The sequence below is a fragment of the Pipistrellus kuhlii genome, unplaced genomic scaffold (assembly GCF_014108245.1).
Source record: "Pipistrellus kuhlii isolate mPipKuh1 unplaced genomic scaffold, mPipKuh1.p scaffold_m20_p_11, whole genome shotgun sequence".
NCBI lineage: Eukaryota > Metazoa > Chordata > Mammalia > Chiroptera > Vespertilionidae > Pipistrellus > Pipistrellus kuhlii.
The window spans coordinates 45,594,097-45,611,490 of record NW_023425416.1 but is presented as its reverse complement, the minus strand read 5'-3'; the positions used below and the strand labels follow the sequence as shown (position 1 = coordinate 45,611,490).

The 17,394-nt window shown below is 49.1% G+C and overlaps 1 protein-coding gene across 6 annotated transcripts; it reads right to left on the bottom strand.

Moving 5' to 3' along the window:
• Window positions 1-4,925: 4,925 nt before the first annotated feature.
• Window positions 4,926-16,659, bottom strand: SLC25A38 (solute carrier family 25 member 38). Of its 6 annotated transcripts, none has more exons than XM_036431929.2 (7): window positions 16,276-16,659; window positions 10,423-10,544; window positions 9,529-9,613; window positions 8,897-9,076; window positions 8,515-8,683; window positions 7,574-7,740; window positions 4,926-5,193 (listed from the first exon to the last, which is right to left on the bottom strand). In XM_036431929.2, the coding sequence occupies exons 1-7, from the start codon at window positions 16,342-16,344 to the stop codon at window positions 5,071-5,073; spliced, it is 915 nt and encodes a 304-aa protein (XP_036287822.1). In that variant the 5' UTR covers window positions 16,345-16,659; the 3' UTR covers window positions 4,926-5,070. The 6 variants fall into 6 exon arrangements, with proteins under 6 accessions (XP_036287822.1, XP_036287823.1, XP_036287821.1 ...); XM_036431930.1 differs by lacking the exon at window positions 16,276-16,659 and adding an exon at window positions 14,874-14,919; XM_036431928.2 differs by lacking the exon at window positions 16,276-16,659 and adding an exon at window positions 10,985-11,080.
• Window positions 16,660-17,394: the final 735 nt, after the last annotated feature.

Below are 17,394 nucleotides of genomic sequence, written 5' to 3'. Positions count from 1 at the left end.
ACTCTATTCCTCTCCCTTACTCTCTGTAAAAAAACAAAACAATAAAAATATATTTTTAAATCAATAAAATATATATATTTAAATCGATAAGATGTTTAAAAAAAAAAAAAAACTTGTGGGGGCAGGCCCAGGCAGGCATCAGTAGGTTTAAAGCTCTCCAGATGATTCCAATGGTTATCCAAGTTTGAGAACCACGGGTCTTACGCTCCAAGGCGTTATCAGCTCCCTAGCCAGCGGTTCCCACGGAGCCAGAAGCACTTACAGGCTGCTGCATCGACCCAACTTTTAGGGGAAACAGTGTGGTGACAAAAAAAGCTGAGATGTGGGAATTTGGTGCCCACAAGAAGTGAGAAGTGCACACTGCTCAGCCAGTGGGACAAAACAAGAGCGGCCATTGTGTTGCTAATTGTTGAAGCAGGATGAGTATGGGGGCTGAGGTTCGGAGGATCCATTTTCCCAGCCTCTCTAGTATATACTTAAAATATCCAGAAGAGCTGAGACCGGTTTGGCTCAATGGATAGAGCATCGGCTTGGGGACTGAAGGGTCCCGGGTTTGATTCCGGTCAAGGGCATGTACCTTGGTTGCAGGCATATCCCCAGTAGCGGGTGTGCAAGAGGCAGCTGATCGATGACTCTCTCTCATCGATGTTTCTAACTCTCTATCTCTCTCCCTTCCTCTCTGTAAAAAATCAATAAAATATATTAAAAAAAAATAATAAAATATGCAGAAGAAAACTCCAACAGCAATTAGGAAAACCTTGGTGAGCAGATCTCAGCTTCACAATCCCCAGTCTTTATTGCTGGCTCCCTGGCTTGATCAGGCCCATAGGGAGGACAGTGACTCTAATCGTGGTTTGTCCCCAGAGGACTTACTTTTGAACAGTCGGTGGAAGGATCTCAAGACCTTATTTGAATCCTGATTTAGATAAACTTATTGTAAACATTTTTGAGGCGGTTAGAGTGGAGGAACGCAGGAGGCACAAAGTGGTGAACTATAAATGTATTGTTCCATCTATGAGCAGAAGGGCTGAGACCAAAATGGCACCAGAGGGGCAGAGCAGGGGAGTGGAATAGTGCTGTCTCTTGGTGAAGGTCACGCAGAGTAAGGGGTGGGACCAGGTGCAGGTGGGGCCCAGGTGTAGGTGGTCCACTGGAAACTGGGTGAGGTGGTTTATGGGAAACTGAAGGTGGTTTATGAGGAAATGTAAGGTGAGAATAACAGGAAAATCTCAGGGAGTTTCCTGTTATTGGGGCAAGAGCCCCGAGCAGGGCATAATGGAGTGCCAGAATGTGCATAACAGAGATCAGAGAAATGTGAATACAGGCTGGGTATTGGAGGATATACCAAAAAATACTAACTTTTTCCAAGTGGGATAATAACATTGCAGTCACGCAAAAAAAAAAAAAAAAAAAGCCCTATGTTTTGAGCTGCACATTGAAATGTGAAAAGGTGAAAGGTGTGATGTCTGGGATCTGCTTTTAAAAGCTTCACAAAAGAAAAAAGTGGGGGCAAGAGTAGAAAGCCAAACAAGAGTTATCAGGGCAAAATCCTGATAACTGTGTCAAAATAACATTCGCTCCCACTCCTGTGACGTTTGGAATATTTCCCAGTATGTATGTGGGAACTGAGTACAATGGCAGCTTGAAAGCTTGGCATCTGACCTTTTTGCTCTGCCTTACCAGTCTCCCCTCTCCCCCCACTTCCTCCTTAAGTAATTTGCCTTAGGCAGCCGAGAGCTGAATTAATTTTTAAAAAGTAAAGGGGTGGAGGGGGGATTACAGTGAGCAATGTTTACAGAGTCACTTCCTCTCTGAAATGTGATATCCTTGGGAGGGCAGGACAGGAAAAAACAAATTCTTGGGGCCTGGGATATGCAACCCCCAAGGTCACTTGCCTCTGATTATCACCGTGTAACAAGGTCACTCGAGCTGGTTCACAAAGGCAAGTTGCAGTCTCACCCTAGGTTTAGAGGAAATTAGACTATTTCCCCAATCGTTTGATTATTTTCCCCTAAAAGGACAAATGAAGAGCATGGAATGGTGTCTCTGGTGGCTGAACTTCACCAGTCAAATAGGCGGCAGGCGAATCTGCCCTGGGATGAAGCCCACACCTCTGGGCCTCATCTCTGCCCCGCCCTCCCAGGGGCCTCACTGACTTAAGGCTCCAAAGGCCCAGAATGAGAATCAAAGGAGACCGAAGAGGCCCTGAGAAAGAACCTGAGAGCCATGGCTGAGTCCTTAGGAGACAGCCACTCCTCCCTCTGTCCCCTTTCATTCCTGTCCCAACACACCATTCTCAGTCCTAAGTGCTCCGCTGCTTTTCCCAGCACAGGCCCTCACCCGTCAGTCACCATGCACTAGGGACTCAGGTGCCACTAGGAGGTTAGTGTCCTACTCTGTTCTGATACTCCTTCCCATGTAATTGGAAAAAAAAAAAAAAAAAAAAAATAGGGTATTTTAACCTAAAACCTAAAGTATAAAATTAAACTTGTAAATCATTGAACTTCATGTTATGAGTTGATTTGTGTCCATCCCTGAAGATATTGGAGTCCTAACCTCCAGTTTTTATGTAACCGTATTTGGAAACAGGGTCTTTGCAGATGTAATCAAGTTAAGATGGGATCATTCTGGGGTAGATGGGCCTTAATCCAGTGGCTGGTGTCTTTAAGAGAAGATGGAGTCTTAGACGGTTTGGCTCAGTGGGTAGAGCGTTGGCCTGCAGACCAAAGGGTGCTAGGTTCAATTCCAGTCAAGGGCACATATCTTGGTTGCAGGCTCCTCCCCGGCCCAGGCCCTGGTCGGGACTGGTGCAGGAGGCAATCAATTGATGCATTTTCCTCCCATCAGTATTTGTCTTTCCTTCTCTTTCACACTCTCAAATCAATGGGAAAATATCCTCAGGTAAAGATGTTTAAAAAAAGAGAGAGGATGGGGATTTGGACACGTAAGACACACGGGCAGATTGGAGCGGTGAGTGCCAAGAATTGCCAGGAGCCACCAGACGCTGGGGGAGAAAAGGAACTAGAGCCTTCAGAGCGTGGCCCTGTGACACCTTGATTTCATCTGTAGGGTCCAGAACTGTGAGACTCAGTTTGCTGTTAGAAGCCACCGTTTGTGCTGATTTATTGTGGCAGCCCTAGGAAACGAATGCAAACTGCTCCTTTCCCTCGGTTAGGAAACGTTACCACCGCCATTCTCTACGCAATTTCCAGTGTGTCCAGGAGGTGGAGGGCCAGGCTTTCAACCCGGGCCGCCTGGATCACAGCCAGGTACTTAACCAGGAGACCAAATTTCCCCTCTCTGGCGCTTAAAGGAACAGCCCTTCCCTAAGCTTGAACGTTGACAGGAAAACTTGGATGGCTAACAGGCAGTAAGTATCACGTGATGAGGAAAACGTGGGGAGATTGGAACCCTCATATACGGTTGCTTGGGGATGTGAAATGGAGCAGCCACTTTGAAGAACCTGATAGTTTCTCCACTGGTTACAGTTTTAACACGTGATCCAGCAAATTATACTCCTAGGCCTTACAGGGGTGGGCAAAAGTAGGTCTACAGTTGTGAGTACTGGAGAGTATATTCTTGTATTATTATTATTATATTATTTGGATTATACAAACCTATTTTTGGCCATTCCCGTATATGCAAGGGAAATGAAAATGTACATCCATACTAACATGTGTACATGAATGTTCATAGTGGCATCGTTCGTAAGAACCCCAAAGTGGCCGAGACTGGTTTGGCTCAGTGGATAGAGCGTCGGCCTGCGGACTGAAAGGTCCCGGGTTCGATTCCGGTCAAGGGTATGTACCTTGGTTGTGGGCACATCCCCAGTAGGGGGTGTGCAAGAGGCAGCTGATCAATGATTCTCTCATCGATGTTTCTAACTCTGTATCCCTCTCTTCCTCTCTGTAAAAACCCAATAAAATATATTAAAAAAAAATAAGAACCCCAAAGTGGAAACAAAATATTAGTTCACTGACGGATAAATAACATAGGGTACAGGCATGCAATATAGCATCCTGCCACTAAAAAAGGATAAAGTGTTGGATATGCCACATCAGAGATGAACCGTTAACACATGATGCTAAGTGAAAGAAGCCAGCCACAGAAGCCAACATACTGTATGGCTCCATTGACATGAGATCTAGAGAAAAGGCAAATTTAAGACAGAAAGCAGACCAGTGGCTGCCTGGGGTTGAGGATTAACTATAAATGAGATCTTGAGGGATACACGCGTTCTAAAATTGATTTATGGTGACGATTGCAGTAAAGTTACTAAAAATCACTGAATTGTATATTTGCAATGGGCACACCGATGACAAGTAACATAATACTGTTTAGACATTTTAGGTCCTAGATTTTAGGACCTACCTAGGTCTTAGGACGGCGTGATGACACTATTTAGTTTTCTAAGAAGTTTCAATGGTAAAGTGCTGAGTTTTATTTACCTGGACTTCAGCTGCAGAAAATGCCAGAACTCAGAGGTGAAACAGTGCTGGGACAAAATAAAAAACCTTTATTGGGACACTGAGAGGCTAGGAAGCCACTGTCCCCCCTTCGGCAGGGCCTCCGCAGGTGAATGAACCAATTCTTCCTCATCCCCACATCTCCGATGCAGACTTTGGCCTGGTGACAGTGACTCCTCTTTCTGCAGAACCGCGCCCTCCCCCCTCCCCCTTCCGCTGGAGTCCCTCAGTCACGGCAGGTGGCCCGCAGCTTCTCTGGCTTTGCACTTCCTTGTCCAAGGACAGACCCCAGAGGCACAGTAGTATGGGGGTGGCGGAGGCGGAGACCCCCGACAGAGCGCTCTCCCTGGAAATGCTGTCAGGTTTGCAGGGTGTGCAAGCCCTTCTCCCCCAGGTGCCTGCGTGTGTCTCAGTGGCTCCTCTTCAGGGAGATTCTGAGAGCTGGAGTCAGGCCCACCTATTCGCTACCTGGCCTGGGTAACAAGGTGACTTATCTGCCTGGCTCTCCCCATAGGGCTTCGTCTCCGTCCAGGATGGAGAGGAAGCAGCTCTTGGCAGACACCAGGCAGGGCAACAGGTCCCATCTCTTCCCGGTGCCCCTGGGTCAGGACTTGAGGCCCATCTTGGCCATCATCTCTTCGTAGACTGTCCACGCCATGGCTGCCATCAGAGTCCTGCGGAGGACCCGGGGGACCCCGCCTTGGAAGAAGCCACGCAGCCCGTAGTCCTGGGAGGGAAATGAATGTAAAAACTCTGGTAAGTAGCAATAGCGTTATATCCCGGCCACAGAGTGAGGTCTCTCAGTACCCCGTTTTTGAGTCTTAGTTTTTAGGCTTTTATAAATAATGTCCAAACTATGACTAATGAGCTCAAGAAGACAATGAACTTAAAAAAACCCAGGCTTCAACATTTGGTGTAGAAACAGTCTCACCTTGTGCTAAGTACCTGGGAGACCATTCTTACCAATGAGAGGGCCAAGAAATGGATTTGGCAACCTTTTGTAGGACAAATACTTTGGTATCATTAAATTCATGACTTGTCTAGTATAATCTCTTACTCCAAAGGAGTTTCTGTACATTTTAGTACTGCATTTTTCTTTTGTTTTTGTTTTAGTATTACATTTCTTTGTATTTCTTGTATTGGGCAAGGGTTCGTGTTCTTTAAGCTGAAAATTTCCTCCTGAAATTAATATCCATGCAATCACCATGAAGTACATTATAATAATTTTTTTTTTTTTTTTTTTTTTTTTTTTGCTTACTTGCTAAACTTTCTTTCTAGGTTTGCTCCCACCCAGGGGATTTATTTCTTGGCTGCACAGAAGCACCAGGCCCAGTGGCAGCTGGAAACCAGACCAAGGTCTGCTCGCCCAGCCGTGGGTCCTGGCTCCAGGCAGAAGGAAAAGGTGCCTTTTTGACAATTTCTTTGCCTAGAGGGAGCTTTTTGGGGAACGGGGAAGGGAGAGGGAGATAATTCACTGTATATTTTTGGTGGCTCTATATAAGAATTAAAGACAAAACACCTCTTTTTTATCCCCCATAATCTGAATTAATTTGTTCATTCCTATTGTTATATTCCTGCCATTTTATCATATATTAAAGAATATATTTTAGGTAGGGGCTGGGGGATGGGGAAGTGGGGAAAATGGGAGATAGCTGTAATACTATCAACAATAAATATATATACATGTGTATCTATGAATATATTTCAGACCAAGTGACTTGAGGTGTAGAGAAGAAGAAAGCAGGCAATCTAAGCAGTGTGAAGATATGATCAGGTTCATAAATATCTGCTTTTATCTAGGGTGGAACTTGACGCATATGCTCAGGTTTCCTCTGCTGCATAGAAAAATTGACAAGTACAGAAAAAATCTAAAGATACAGGTGATAAATTTAGCGCAAACAAGAGTATCTGGTGGGTGGTAATAGTACATGTTTCCCAACAGCCAACGCAGTGGTTTTATTTTTTTTAATGTATTTTATTGATTTTTTACAGATAGGAAGAGAGGGATAGAGAGTTAGAAACATCGATGAGAGAGAATCATCTACCAGCTGCCTCTTGCACACCGGGATGTGCCCGCAACCAAGGAACATGCCCTTGACCGGAATCGAACCCGGGACCTTTCAGTCTGCAGGCAGACGCTCTACCACTGAGCCAAACCGGTTTCGGCCAACTCAGTGGTTTTAAATAGTACTTCAAAGCATTTACGACTACTGTACTGTTATCTTCAGTGACACCATTTGCAGAAGAGCAAGTGAGAAACAAAATGTGCTTGTGGTTTTTTTCTGACTGTATTTCCTCCTGAGTCCTTAACAAGTCTCCCCGGATCGCCTGATTCAATGAGTCTGGGGTAGAACCCTACAATCTACATGCTTTACAAATACCACAGGTTGTCCTAATATAGGGCCCCTGGAAAAACAAACAAAACACTGACTGTAGGTTTTCAGCAGTGACTCTCAATTTTTGCAACAAGATTTAAGAGCCACTGGGGAACGCCCTAACTGGTTTGGCTCAGTGGATAGAGCGCTGGCCTGCGGACTGAAAGGTCCCAGGTTCGATTCGGGTCAAGGGCATGTACCTTGGTTGCTGGCATATACCCAGTGGGGGGTGCAGGAGGCAGCTGATTGATGTTTCTCTCTGATCGATGTTTCTTACTTTCTATCCCGCTCCCTTCCTCTCTGTAAAAAAATAAAATAAATTTAAAAAAAAAGAACCACTTGGGAACTTAAAATACGGATACCTGGTTTTCACCCCCCAGAAACTCTGCTGTACTCAGCTCAGGTTGAGGGGATTTTTAAAAGCTCCCCAGGTGACTCTACTGTGTAAAGCACATGTGTCAAACACAAGGCCTGCGGGCCAAATCTGTCCCGCCAGGCCTTGCAATGTGGCCCGCACCGCGCTGTCATCACTGCACTCCGCTGCGTTTCCATCACAATGACAGTTTATGACTGTTCAGTAAACCATTCGGCCCGCGATTTAGGCTGGATTTTAGATTTTGGCCCCTTCTCTGATTGAGTTCGACACCCCTAGTGTAAAGGATAAGAGCTACTGCTACTCTAGAGAGAGCGTCTTAACCGCAATGAGAACAAATATGGATTGTACAGCCTTACTTTGAAGATGATCGTCACTGCCTGGCCGATCCACCGAAATTTCCCTGGGGAGAGCTGCATATGAGTTTTGATGACATCTGCAGGCTGAGTTACCAGTGAGGCCAGAACCCCAGCAAATACCCCACAGCTGAAGTTTACAACGGGAATAAGGGCTGCATCCAACTGGTCTGAAACAGGAAAGAGGGAACACTCAGTTGTAAACAGATCTCATTCATCAGATAAATATCGATGCCAAGTTGCCCACTAATTTTTCCCCAAAGCCAGAAGGGCCTGGATTTGGACAAAGTTGAGAATTAAAAATTTAAAGATATAACTAATAAGTGTTGATGGAGTGAAGATTCACCTTTTTATAACCATCACAATTGATTCAAGCAAGAATCAATGCCTAATGCTCAAATGTATAGATGAAGGGAACAAGAAGTTTTATATGGATTTAAGTAGGTTCAAAGTATCTTCCCACAGAGATACAAATTACAATAATAATAATAATAATAATTGAGTTTTCAATGGAGATGCTACCTTATCCACATGATAAAAAGTTAACATCACCCACAATGGGTCAGACTGATGTCATGAGCTTCCCGATGTAAGGTACTTGGGACACAATATCACTTACTGGTCCTCTTGCAACCTTAGAACCAGGCAGATTTAGGAAGCATTCTTAAGGGCCTCTGTAGAAGTGCTTTGTTCTGCCCCACCCCTCATTAAGAATGACAGTGCATCCCTTTCCAAAGGCTGCACGTGAAAGGGCAGAGACCACACCTGTGATGCCCGCTGCACCCCAGCGCCTGGCCCTGGCCCGCCACAATGCCCAGGCTCAGTTCTTAAAACCCTGCTGAGGATCCGGAGCTGCTAAGAGCAACAGTCTCCCAGTAGCAGAGAAAGCGGTGAAGATGCATCTCAGGAGATCTTTCCCCCCCCACTCCTTCTTTTACCAGTACCATGGGGCACGATGGCTTTGGTCTGGTTGTAAAACATCAGGTAGATTCCGGAAAAGGGGGCATCACGAAGGAGTGTGGCTGTCAGGCCGCTGAAGAGGCCCCGGTGGCCCTCGCTGCGGTAGATGCTCCGCAGGGCTGCGTAGACGCTCTCGTAGCCGTACCTCCCGCTCTGCGAAGGAAGCACAGGACAGGGGCTCGCACGGTGGCCCCGGATGTGAGCACAGAAGCAGGCCAACTTCAGGGTGGCTGGCATTACCAGGGCACCGGGCCCTGGCTCACACACGGCTTGGCCTGAATACTCAAATGGGTTCTCTGGGAGGTGGCTCAAGGAGCTTCCTGCCTCTGTTTACCCACCCTGAGGGCCTAACGTGGTCAAACTCACCTCGTAACGTGTCTTGATCACAGTGATGGGCGACATGCAGACCCCTGCGACCGAGCGCGAGCTCACCCCCAGCATGACGGACTCCATGGCAGTGGGGGGATGGCCTCGCAGGAAGTATTGCTTCAGAGAGTAGAGGGTCCCGAAGTAGATTCCAACACCAGGGACACATCTCACAATGGACTGCAGAGAGGGGTGGTGGTGGTGGTAAGAGATGGAGAAGGAAAGAAATCGAAGGTCGGTACTGTCAGATACTGTCTTAGCTGGGTTTTCCCAAAGGACCCAGGATTTGCATGCAAGTAGTTGATTGGAGAGAGGGCAGACGGTCCATCAGTTACTCCCACGGTCAAGGGAACCCCTTTGGGGAACGCTGGGCAGGGTGGAGGACATGCCTCAGAGCTATCCCTCCACCCGAGGAGGGGAGTGAGGTAGAAGCTGCACTAGCAAGCCGGACCTTGTTAGGATGCAGATGCACGTCCCCTGCCTCACACAGCAAGGGAGCCACCGCGAGACAGGCAGGAGGACTGTGCAGATCCTCCCACCACTTCCAATGCTCACGTTTGCTTAAAGGAGGATATATGGGGTAGACGAGTTAGGAAGGAGAGGGTGCAAGAGAAGATCCAGAGGCAGCTTACAGGGGACACCCCTTTCCACAGGCCCAGGAGACTCTCGGTGCGGACCACCTGCAGGAGCAGAGCGAGCATCCCCACGCGCCTGGATCTGCGGGCAGACAGCAGGGAGGGAGGGAGGGAAAGTCACAGCCCGCACCCGCACAGGGCAGCTCCCGCTCCACGACTCCCCTGCGTGGACCCGTCAGGGCACTTAAGAGTCTATAATTTGCCCTAACCATTTGGCTCAGTGGATAGAGCGTCAGCCTGCGGACTGAAGGGTCCCAGGTTCGATTCCAGTCAAGGGCACATACCTTGGTTGCGGGCACATCCCAGGTGGGGAGTGTGCAGGAGGCAGCGGATCGATGTTTCTAACTCTCTAACCCTTTCCCTTCCTCTGTAAAAAAAATCAATAAAATATATTAAAAAAAAAAAAAAAAAAGAATCTACATGCATCTTGGAATCTCAGAATTCTTAAGTGTCGTGATTTGACACTTATGTGTTTATCTGTCCAGTCATCCTACAATCAATGGAATAACCTGACCTGATTTAAATCCTTCCAGTTCATACATATTTAGTACACTGCCCACGGGGACGCAGAAAAAGACACTCCATACTGGCAGCACAGGGACATTACGGCTAGCACAATAACACGCAAATGTCACCCAGGCAGATCCAGGAAGCTGCTCAGGGAAGGACCCCGTTTAGTCAACATTAAATTACATAAATTAATTACACCAGTTAATGTAAAAAGTATTTACAGAGAAGAATATACACAGAACCCATGAAGGGAGAGCCTGGCCTGCTTCCCAGCCAGCAGCCAACAGAACGGAGGTGGCCGTCACACGGTACAGATGCTCCAGGGCCAGAGGGAGGGACGGAAACCAGTCCCTCAGGGAGATGGGGGACAGCAGGCCTTACCCATGGGCCGAGGGCTGGAGTGTCTGCAGGCGCGTTTTGAGGAGATCCAGGGGCTGGAAAAGGAGGGTGGAGCAAGTGCCACTGATGGAACCGCACAGGAAAGCCTTGATCGTGGGGTGCAACTGCAGGACAAGAGAACACTGTCATCTGTGGGAGGATCTCATAAAAGCCACCTGGTGGCGCCCTCTACTGGCTTCACCAGGTGACTGCCGATCCGGCAGCCAGGAGTGATCCGCCTGCAAGGCTGTTGAGAGCAAAGCAGGCGGCAGGGGGAGCTCTCTGGTCCTGATATTGCTAACCTGGCTCCTACTGAGCGGCCTATTTCATGGGTGTCCCCACAATAAAGATTACTGCCCATCTCCTTATCTTCACAAAAGCAAAACCGACTGAACACGGTGTTTGGACTCTGAACGGCTGGTTCCCAGGCTCCCTGGCTACAGGGCCTGCAGACATTTATAGGAACAAGACAAAGGAAGTGAAACCTTAAGTGTAAGGCATGCGCCACTTCCTGTGAAACCTACGGTTTCCTTAATTTAAAACTTTCCCCTTCCCTTTCCCCCACCCATCTCTCTGAGACCTCAGCAGCGCGCTGAGGGTGTGGTAGACCAGTGGCCTTCCCTGGTTCTGCTGGCTCTCCTGTCATACACACTGATGAGTCCAGAGGCACCACCAGGGAGGGCAGGAATCCATCAAAAACTCAATGGACTCCCCCAGCCGAGCGCCAGAGCCCTCACAGCATGCCCCAGGATCCAGGATTTTGAGGAGATGAGGAAGGCTGACATCTTTCAGAGTGCAAAGTGACTCTGGCATGTCAAGAATCTCTCTGGGTTGTGTCCCATGGAAGTTTGTCACTGACCCGAGTTCCTCAACTATGAAACACGAATCTCTGAGCTAAGGAATAGCTCTTGATAAACAATTAAGAAATACTGAAAAATAGCCCTAACCAGTTTGACTCAGTGGATAGAGCATCCATCTGCAGACTCAAGGGTCCCAAGTTTGATTCTGGTCAAGGGCATGTATCTTGGTTGCCGGCACATCCCTAGTAGGGGGTGTGCAGGAGGCAGCTAGCTGATTGATGTTTCTGTCTCATCGATGTTTCTCTCTCTCCCTCTCCCTTCTTCTCTGTAAAACAAAACAAAAAAAACCAAAATATATTTTTTTAAAAAGAAATACTGAAAAATAAAAATCCAATAAAAAAGGAAAACCTTCTCCAAAGAATTACTTGGCAATCTCCATTCAAAACGGTATTCTCCTCCTCATTATTATTATTTTTTTTTAGCATATTTTTATTGATTTCAGAGGGCAAGGGAGAAGGAGAGAGAAACATCAATGATGGGATCACTGGTCGACTGTCTCCTCACACCTCCTACTGGGGAATGAGCCTACAATCCGGGCACGTGTCTTTGACTGGAATCGAACCTGGGACCCCTCAGTCTGCAGGCCTACGCTCCATCCACTTACCCAAACCACCTAGGGTCCCCTTGTTATTTTTAAATAAATGGTACACATGGTCCTAAAACACTATTAAGATGAATATAAAGTTGCCTTTATGCACATCATGTAACCAAAATGATTACGATCTGTGATGTTTGCTTCCCAGAGAAGAGAAATCATTCCACATTCCACCAAACAACCCAGTCACAAGTTATAACTGGAATTACTTAAAAGATTGTTGGGAAAGGATTAGATAAGTTCAGACAGTAAGCAGTGCAGTTTATAACCATGTTCAGGCAGCTTGTAAAAGTATCAAAGGATGGTAGAATTGGCAAGACAGCCTGGCCAGCGTGGCTCAGTGGCTGAGCATCCACCTAGGAACCAGGAGGTCATGGTTTGATTCCCGGTCAGGGCTCATGCCCAGGATGTGGGCTCGATTCCAGTGTGGAGTGTGCAGGAGGCAGCTGATCAATGATTCTTGCTCATCATTGATGCTTCTCTCTCTCTCTCTCTCTCTCTCTCTCTCTCTCTCTCTCTCTCTCTCTCTCTCTCTCTCTCTCTCTTTCTCTGCCTCTCCGTGCCAGTGACATCCTCTCTGTTGCCTGGAAACAAGCTCGCAAGCCCCCCAGCTTCCCAGCTCAATGGCCAGCCATCTCCTCTCCCTCTTCACTCCTCAGACCCCCATCGCCTGCCTTCCAGCCACGGCGTCTCACTAAGCTGCCCTGGTGCTTGCCAAGGACCTCATTCCCATCTTTATCGTTTCTTACGTGGTGGTCCCACTGGTGCATCTGAGGTGGCTGATGGCCTCTCCTCTCAGGTTGGGGTTCTCTCTCTTCTCCTGGCTGCCTGCTGTGTCTCCTTTCCCTCAGCCTGCCTGCAGATGTTGCTGTTCCCTTATCTCCTCCAGCTGCAGCCTCTCAGGGCAACCTCACCCTGCCCACACCCACACCCACACCCACACCACACTCACACCCACACCCACACCCACACCCACACCACACTCACACCCACATCCACACACACACCACACACAGGCAGCAACACCCACACCTCCAGCCCAGGAGGCTCGGCCAGACACTGACATTCCCACCCCCCCTCCACCTCCCATTGGCCTCAGGCATCTCAACCTCAACATTCCAACACGGAAACTCAGCCAACAGCTCAACTTATCCCATGAGACATCTGAGAGACACATAAGACTCCTCAGTCTATCTACTGCTTCATGACCAAGTGCTGCTGATGACCCCTCACCCAGAGTCTGCCCCTACAGGTCCATCCTTTTTCCCCCCCAAAATATATTTCTTTATTGACTTCAGAGAGGAAGGGAGAAGGAGAGAGAGAAACATCATGATGAGAGAGAATCATTGATGGGCCACCTCATGCACACCCTCCACTGGGGATCGAAGCAGAAACCCAGGCATATGCCCTTGGCCAGAATCGAACCTGGGACCCTTCAGTCCACAGGCCAATGCTCTATCCACTGAGCCAAGCTGGCTAGGGACCCGCCGGTCCATCCTAGTGGCCTCTGGGCATTCTCCAGCCCTAACTGTGCCAACCTCCCCCTTCCACCGTGCTCCCAGAACAGCACTGGGCAAGGCATCTACACCCACCACCTCAAAAAATCTCACAACACTTAAGAGCTGGGTGTTAACTCGCTCGACAAATGAAACCAGAGCTCACACAGGTTACAAACCTGTCCTGAGACCCAGGGTTTGCAGACGCCAAGTTCAGGCTCTTTTCACCACACCCCCCAGCCTGAAGTGGGCACGTGGCCCCACCGTTGACCACTACTGGCCTTGTCTTGGGATGCTCTCTCCTGACTTCAGGGACTGCCTCCCACTTCTCTGGCCTCTGTTCTGGGTGAAAACGCTCCTCTTCTTTCCCTGACAGCACGCCTACCCCCGCCACCCGCTCCCATGGTTCCATCTCCAGCCCTCGGTCCACACTCGCAACCCTTCCAGAGCTTCAGACCCACATACATGTCCACTCACTCAGCTGTGCCACAGCACATTTCCTACCTGCACTCATCTCTCTCCCTCACCCCCACCTGCTCCTCCTGGCCGCCCTGTCCCAGGAAATGCCGTGCCATTTACCCACCCCGCTGCCCCTGCCAGAAGCCTGGGCAGCACCCTGACTCGGCCCCTCTGCACCTGCTCATCCTACCTCCGAACAGCTCTCCATCTGTCATCCCAGCTCAGGGCCCCATCCTCCTCGGTGACAGCCACCACCTCTTCCCTCACCTCATCACTTTGATCCCTCTGGTCCAGTGGTCGGCAAACTCATGAGTCCACAGAGCCAAATATCAACAGGACAACAATTGAAATTTCTTTGGAGAGCCACATTTTTTAAACTTAAACTTCTTCTAACGCCACTTCTTCAAAATAGACTCACCCAGGCTGTGGTATTTTGTGGAAGAGCCACCCTAAAGGGGCCAAAGAGCCGCATATGGCTCGTGAGCCGCAGTTTGCCGACCACGGCTCTTTACATATAAGGAAACTAACTGCAAATCTGACCACGCTGCTTCCAGGGGCAAACACCTTCAGGGAGAGACCTGAATTAAAATTTAAAAACGATGCTCCTTAGTTGTTCCTATTCCTCCAAAGGTAAAGTCCAAACTGCTGGTTTGGAGGACCTTCCCCGAATCAACAGGCCCCATCTTATCGTTGTTCCCTGTGCCCTCAGCCTCCTGCCTCTTACTCTCTGCAGTTCTGATGGAGGGACTCTGCCTCTTCTCACCTGTGAGAACTCTACCCGAGTTCTTCCCAGGTCTAATTAGTCTGGGCCTCTGCTTAGACCTTACCCGCCCTGGAAAACCCCCCGCAGTGCTTCCACCACACCTGAGCCCATCGCCCTGTGACTGAGGGGTCAGGGCAGGTCCTGGTGGTACAGCTCATGGGTACCTCCAGCATGAGCCTGGTACACTGGTACATGTAGGTGTTCAACTGTCAACAATGAGTGAATCAGCCCTGGCTGGTGTGGCTCAGATCTTGGGTTCAATTCCCTGTCAGGGCACATACCCACGTTTTGGGTTCCATCCCTGGTTGAGGTGCACGCAGGAGGCAACCGATCAATGTTTCATTCTCACATCAATGTTTCTCTCTCTCCCTCTCCTTACCTCACTCTCTAAAACCAATAAAAAAGCAGGTGAGGATTAAAAAAAAAAAAGAACCTTCTGCCAAAACCAGTTTGGCTCAGTGGATAGAGCATCGGCCTGAAGACTGAAAGGTCCCAGGTTCGATTAAGATCAAGGGCATGTACCTTGGTTGCCGGCACATCCCCAATAGGGGGTATGCAGGAGGCAGTTGATTGATGTTTCTCTCTCATCGTTGTTTCTAGCTTTCTATCCCTCTCTTACTGTCTCAATAAAATATATATTTTTAAAAAAAGAACATTCTCCATTACATAAACTATCTTTTTAACACCCCCCGCTTTTTTCCCCCCACAGCACAGTGCTAAGATATCTTATTGGCTCAATAAATATTTGGTAAATATATAAATAGAGCCGATAACTATTTGATATTTTTCTAAATAATCAAAATTATTCAAGGTAAGTAAAATGAGTAATCCAGTTCCTTTGTTTTGTAGGGCAAAAAGAACCAAACAATAGTAGACAGGTACACAAATAGTAGCACTTACATAGTTAGCAAACTAGTTCCCCAAGCAATTTCTACATGCCTTAAAACATAAAATCCTAGCCCAGCCTGCATGGCTCAGTGGCTGAGCGTCAACCTATGAACCAGGAGGTCACGGTTCAATTCCTGGTCGGGGCTCATGCCAGGGATTGTGGCTAGACGCCCAGTGTGGGGCGTGCAGGAGGCAGCAGATGGATGGTTCTCTCTCATCAGTGATGTTTCTACCTCTCTCTCCCTCCCCTTTCCTCTCTGACATCAATTTTAAAAATGTTTAAAAGTAAATAAGTAAATTCTAAAACCAGTTCAATTGTAAATCCAATAAATCTCCAGGCCGGAGCGGGATGCAGCCCCGCCTCCGTCACCACCAATAGGGACTCGGAGGCCCAACCGCGGCAGCCAATCAGGACGCCTGGGGGCGTGGCCTCGCGGCGCCGGCAGATGCACCCACTCGCGGCCCCGTCGGAGGCTGGAGACCCAAAGGTGCCCCCCTCTCCGCCCGCAGCGGCCCCAACGTCCCCGGCTGGGCCTTGCGATGGCCCCAATAACAGACCGCCCCCCAAGGCCCCGGCAATCCCGCCCATCTCTACCCAGACACCATTCCCTGCACCAGCGCGACCTTTGGTCGTGGGTCCCACGCTGCAATGCTCTCCCCCCTCCTCCTGGCTCGCCAAGTCCTCCAATCTGCACGCACCCGGGGCGCAGGAGAGGGTCCGCGGGGGCCGCCGACCCCGGGCCCCCTCCCTGAGCGGCGGTCCCGGCCCCTCTGCCTGCCCTGCCCGCGTTTTACCATGAGCGTTTCCATCCTGTCTCCCACATCTTGAGGTTGCAGCAGCGCCGGGCGTGACTTCTGAATCATTGGAGGGGGGATCTGCGAGGGCACGGGGCGCAGGGGGGCCGTCGGTGGGAGCTCCGGCCCGGCCCCGGCGGCTTGGGAGGAGATGACGCGTTCCGAGGCGGGGGCTGTCTACCGGCCGCACCGCTCGGCGTCCGCACCCGCGGGGTCCCGGGCTGCGCGCGTGGCTCCGGGCAGGCACCCGGGAACCACCTGCAGCTTCTCACTTGCGTGGCAGGCACCGCGGCTCCGCTCTCCGGCACATTCTGCCCAGGCGTCAGGGCTGGAGACGGTCGGGTTCAATGTATCAGGGGTGCGGACGGCTGGAGGAACTGGAAAGAGCCGGTGGGTTTAACTTCCGGGGTCGGAGGCTGGTCTGGAGCAGGTGAGGGCGCGCTCCTTAGCGCCACCTGGGGAAGACATCGGAACTGCAGGGGTTGGCACTTTTGTTTTGGGGGCTGTTCCAGGCTCTGGGGATACCGCAGTGAATAAAGCAGATGCCCTCATGGGGCTTACTACTTCCCTAGCAGGTCATAGCAGGTAACATTAGCTGTTGTACCTCCATACCCTCAGGTGCTGTTCTAAGTGTTTCTCCGTTGTATCTCTTCTTTTTAAAAAATATTTATATATATATATATATATATATATATATATATATATATATATATATTTAATGTATTTTATTTATTTCTTACAGAGAGGAAGAGAGAGGGATAGTTAGAAACATCGATGAGCCAAAACCGGTTTGGCTCAGTGGTAGAGCATTGGTCTGTGGACTGAAAGGTCCCAGGTTCGATTCCGGTCAGGGGCATGTACATTGGTTGCGGGCACATCCCCAGTAGGGGGTGTGCAAGAGGCAGCTAGTTGATGTTTCTCATCTACATTTCTAGCTCTCTATCTCTCTCCCTTCCTCTCTGTAAAAAATCAATAAAATATATATTTTTTTTTAAAAGAAAAGAAACATCAATGAGAGAGAATCATCCATCAGTTGCCTCTTGCACACCCCCTACTGGGGATGTGCCCTGCAACCAAGGTACATGCCCTTGACCATAATTAAACCTGGGACCTTTCAGT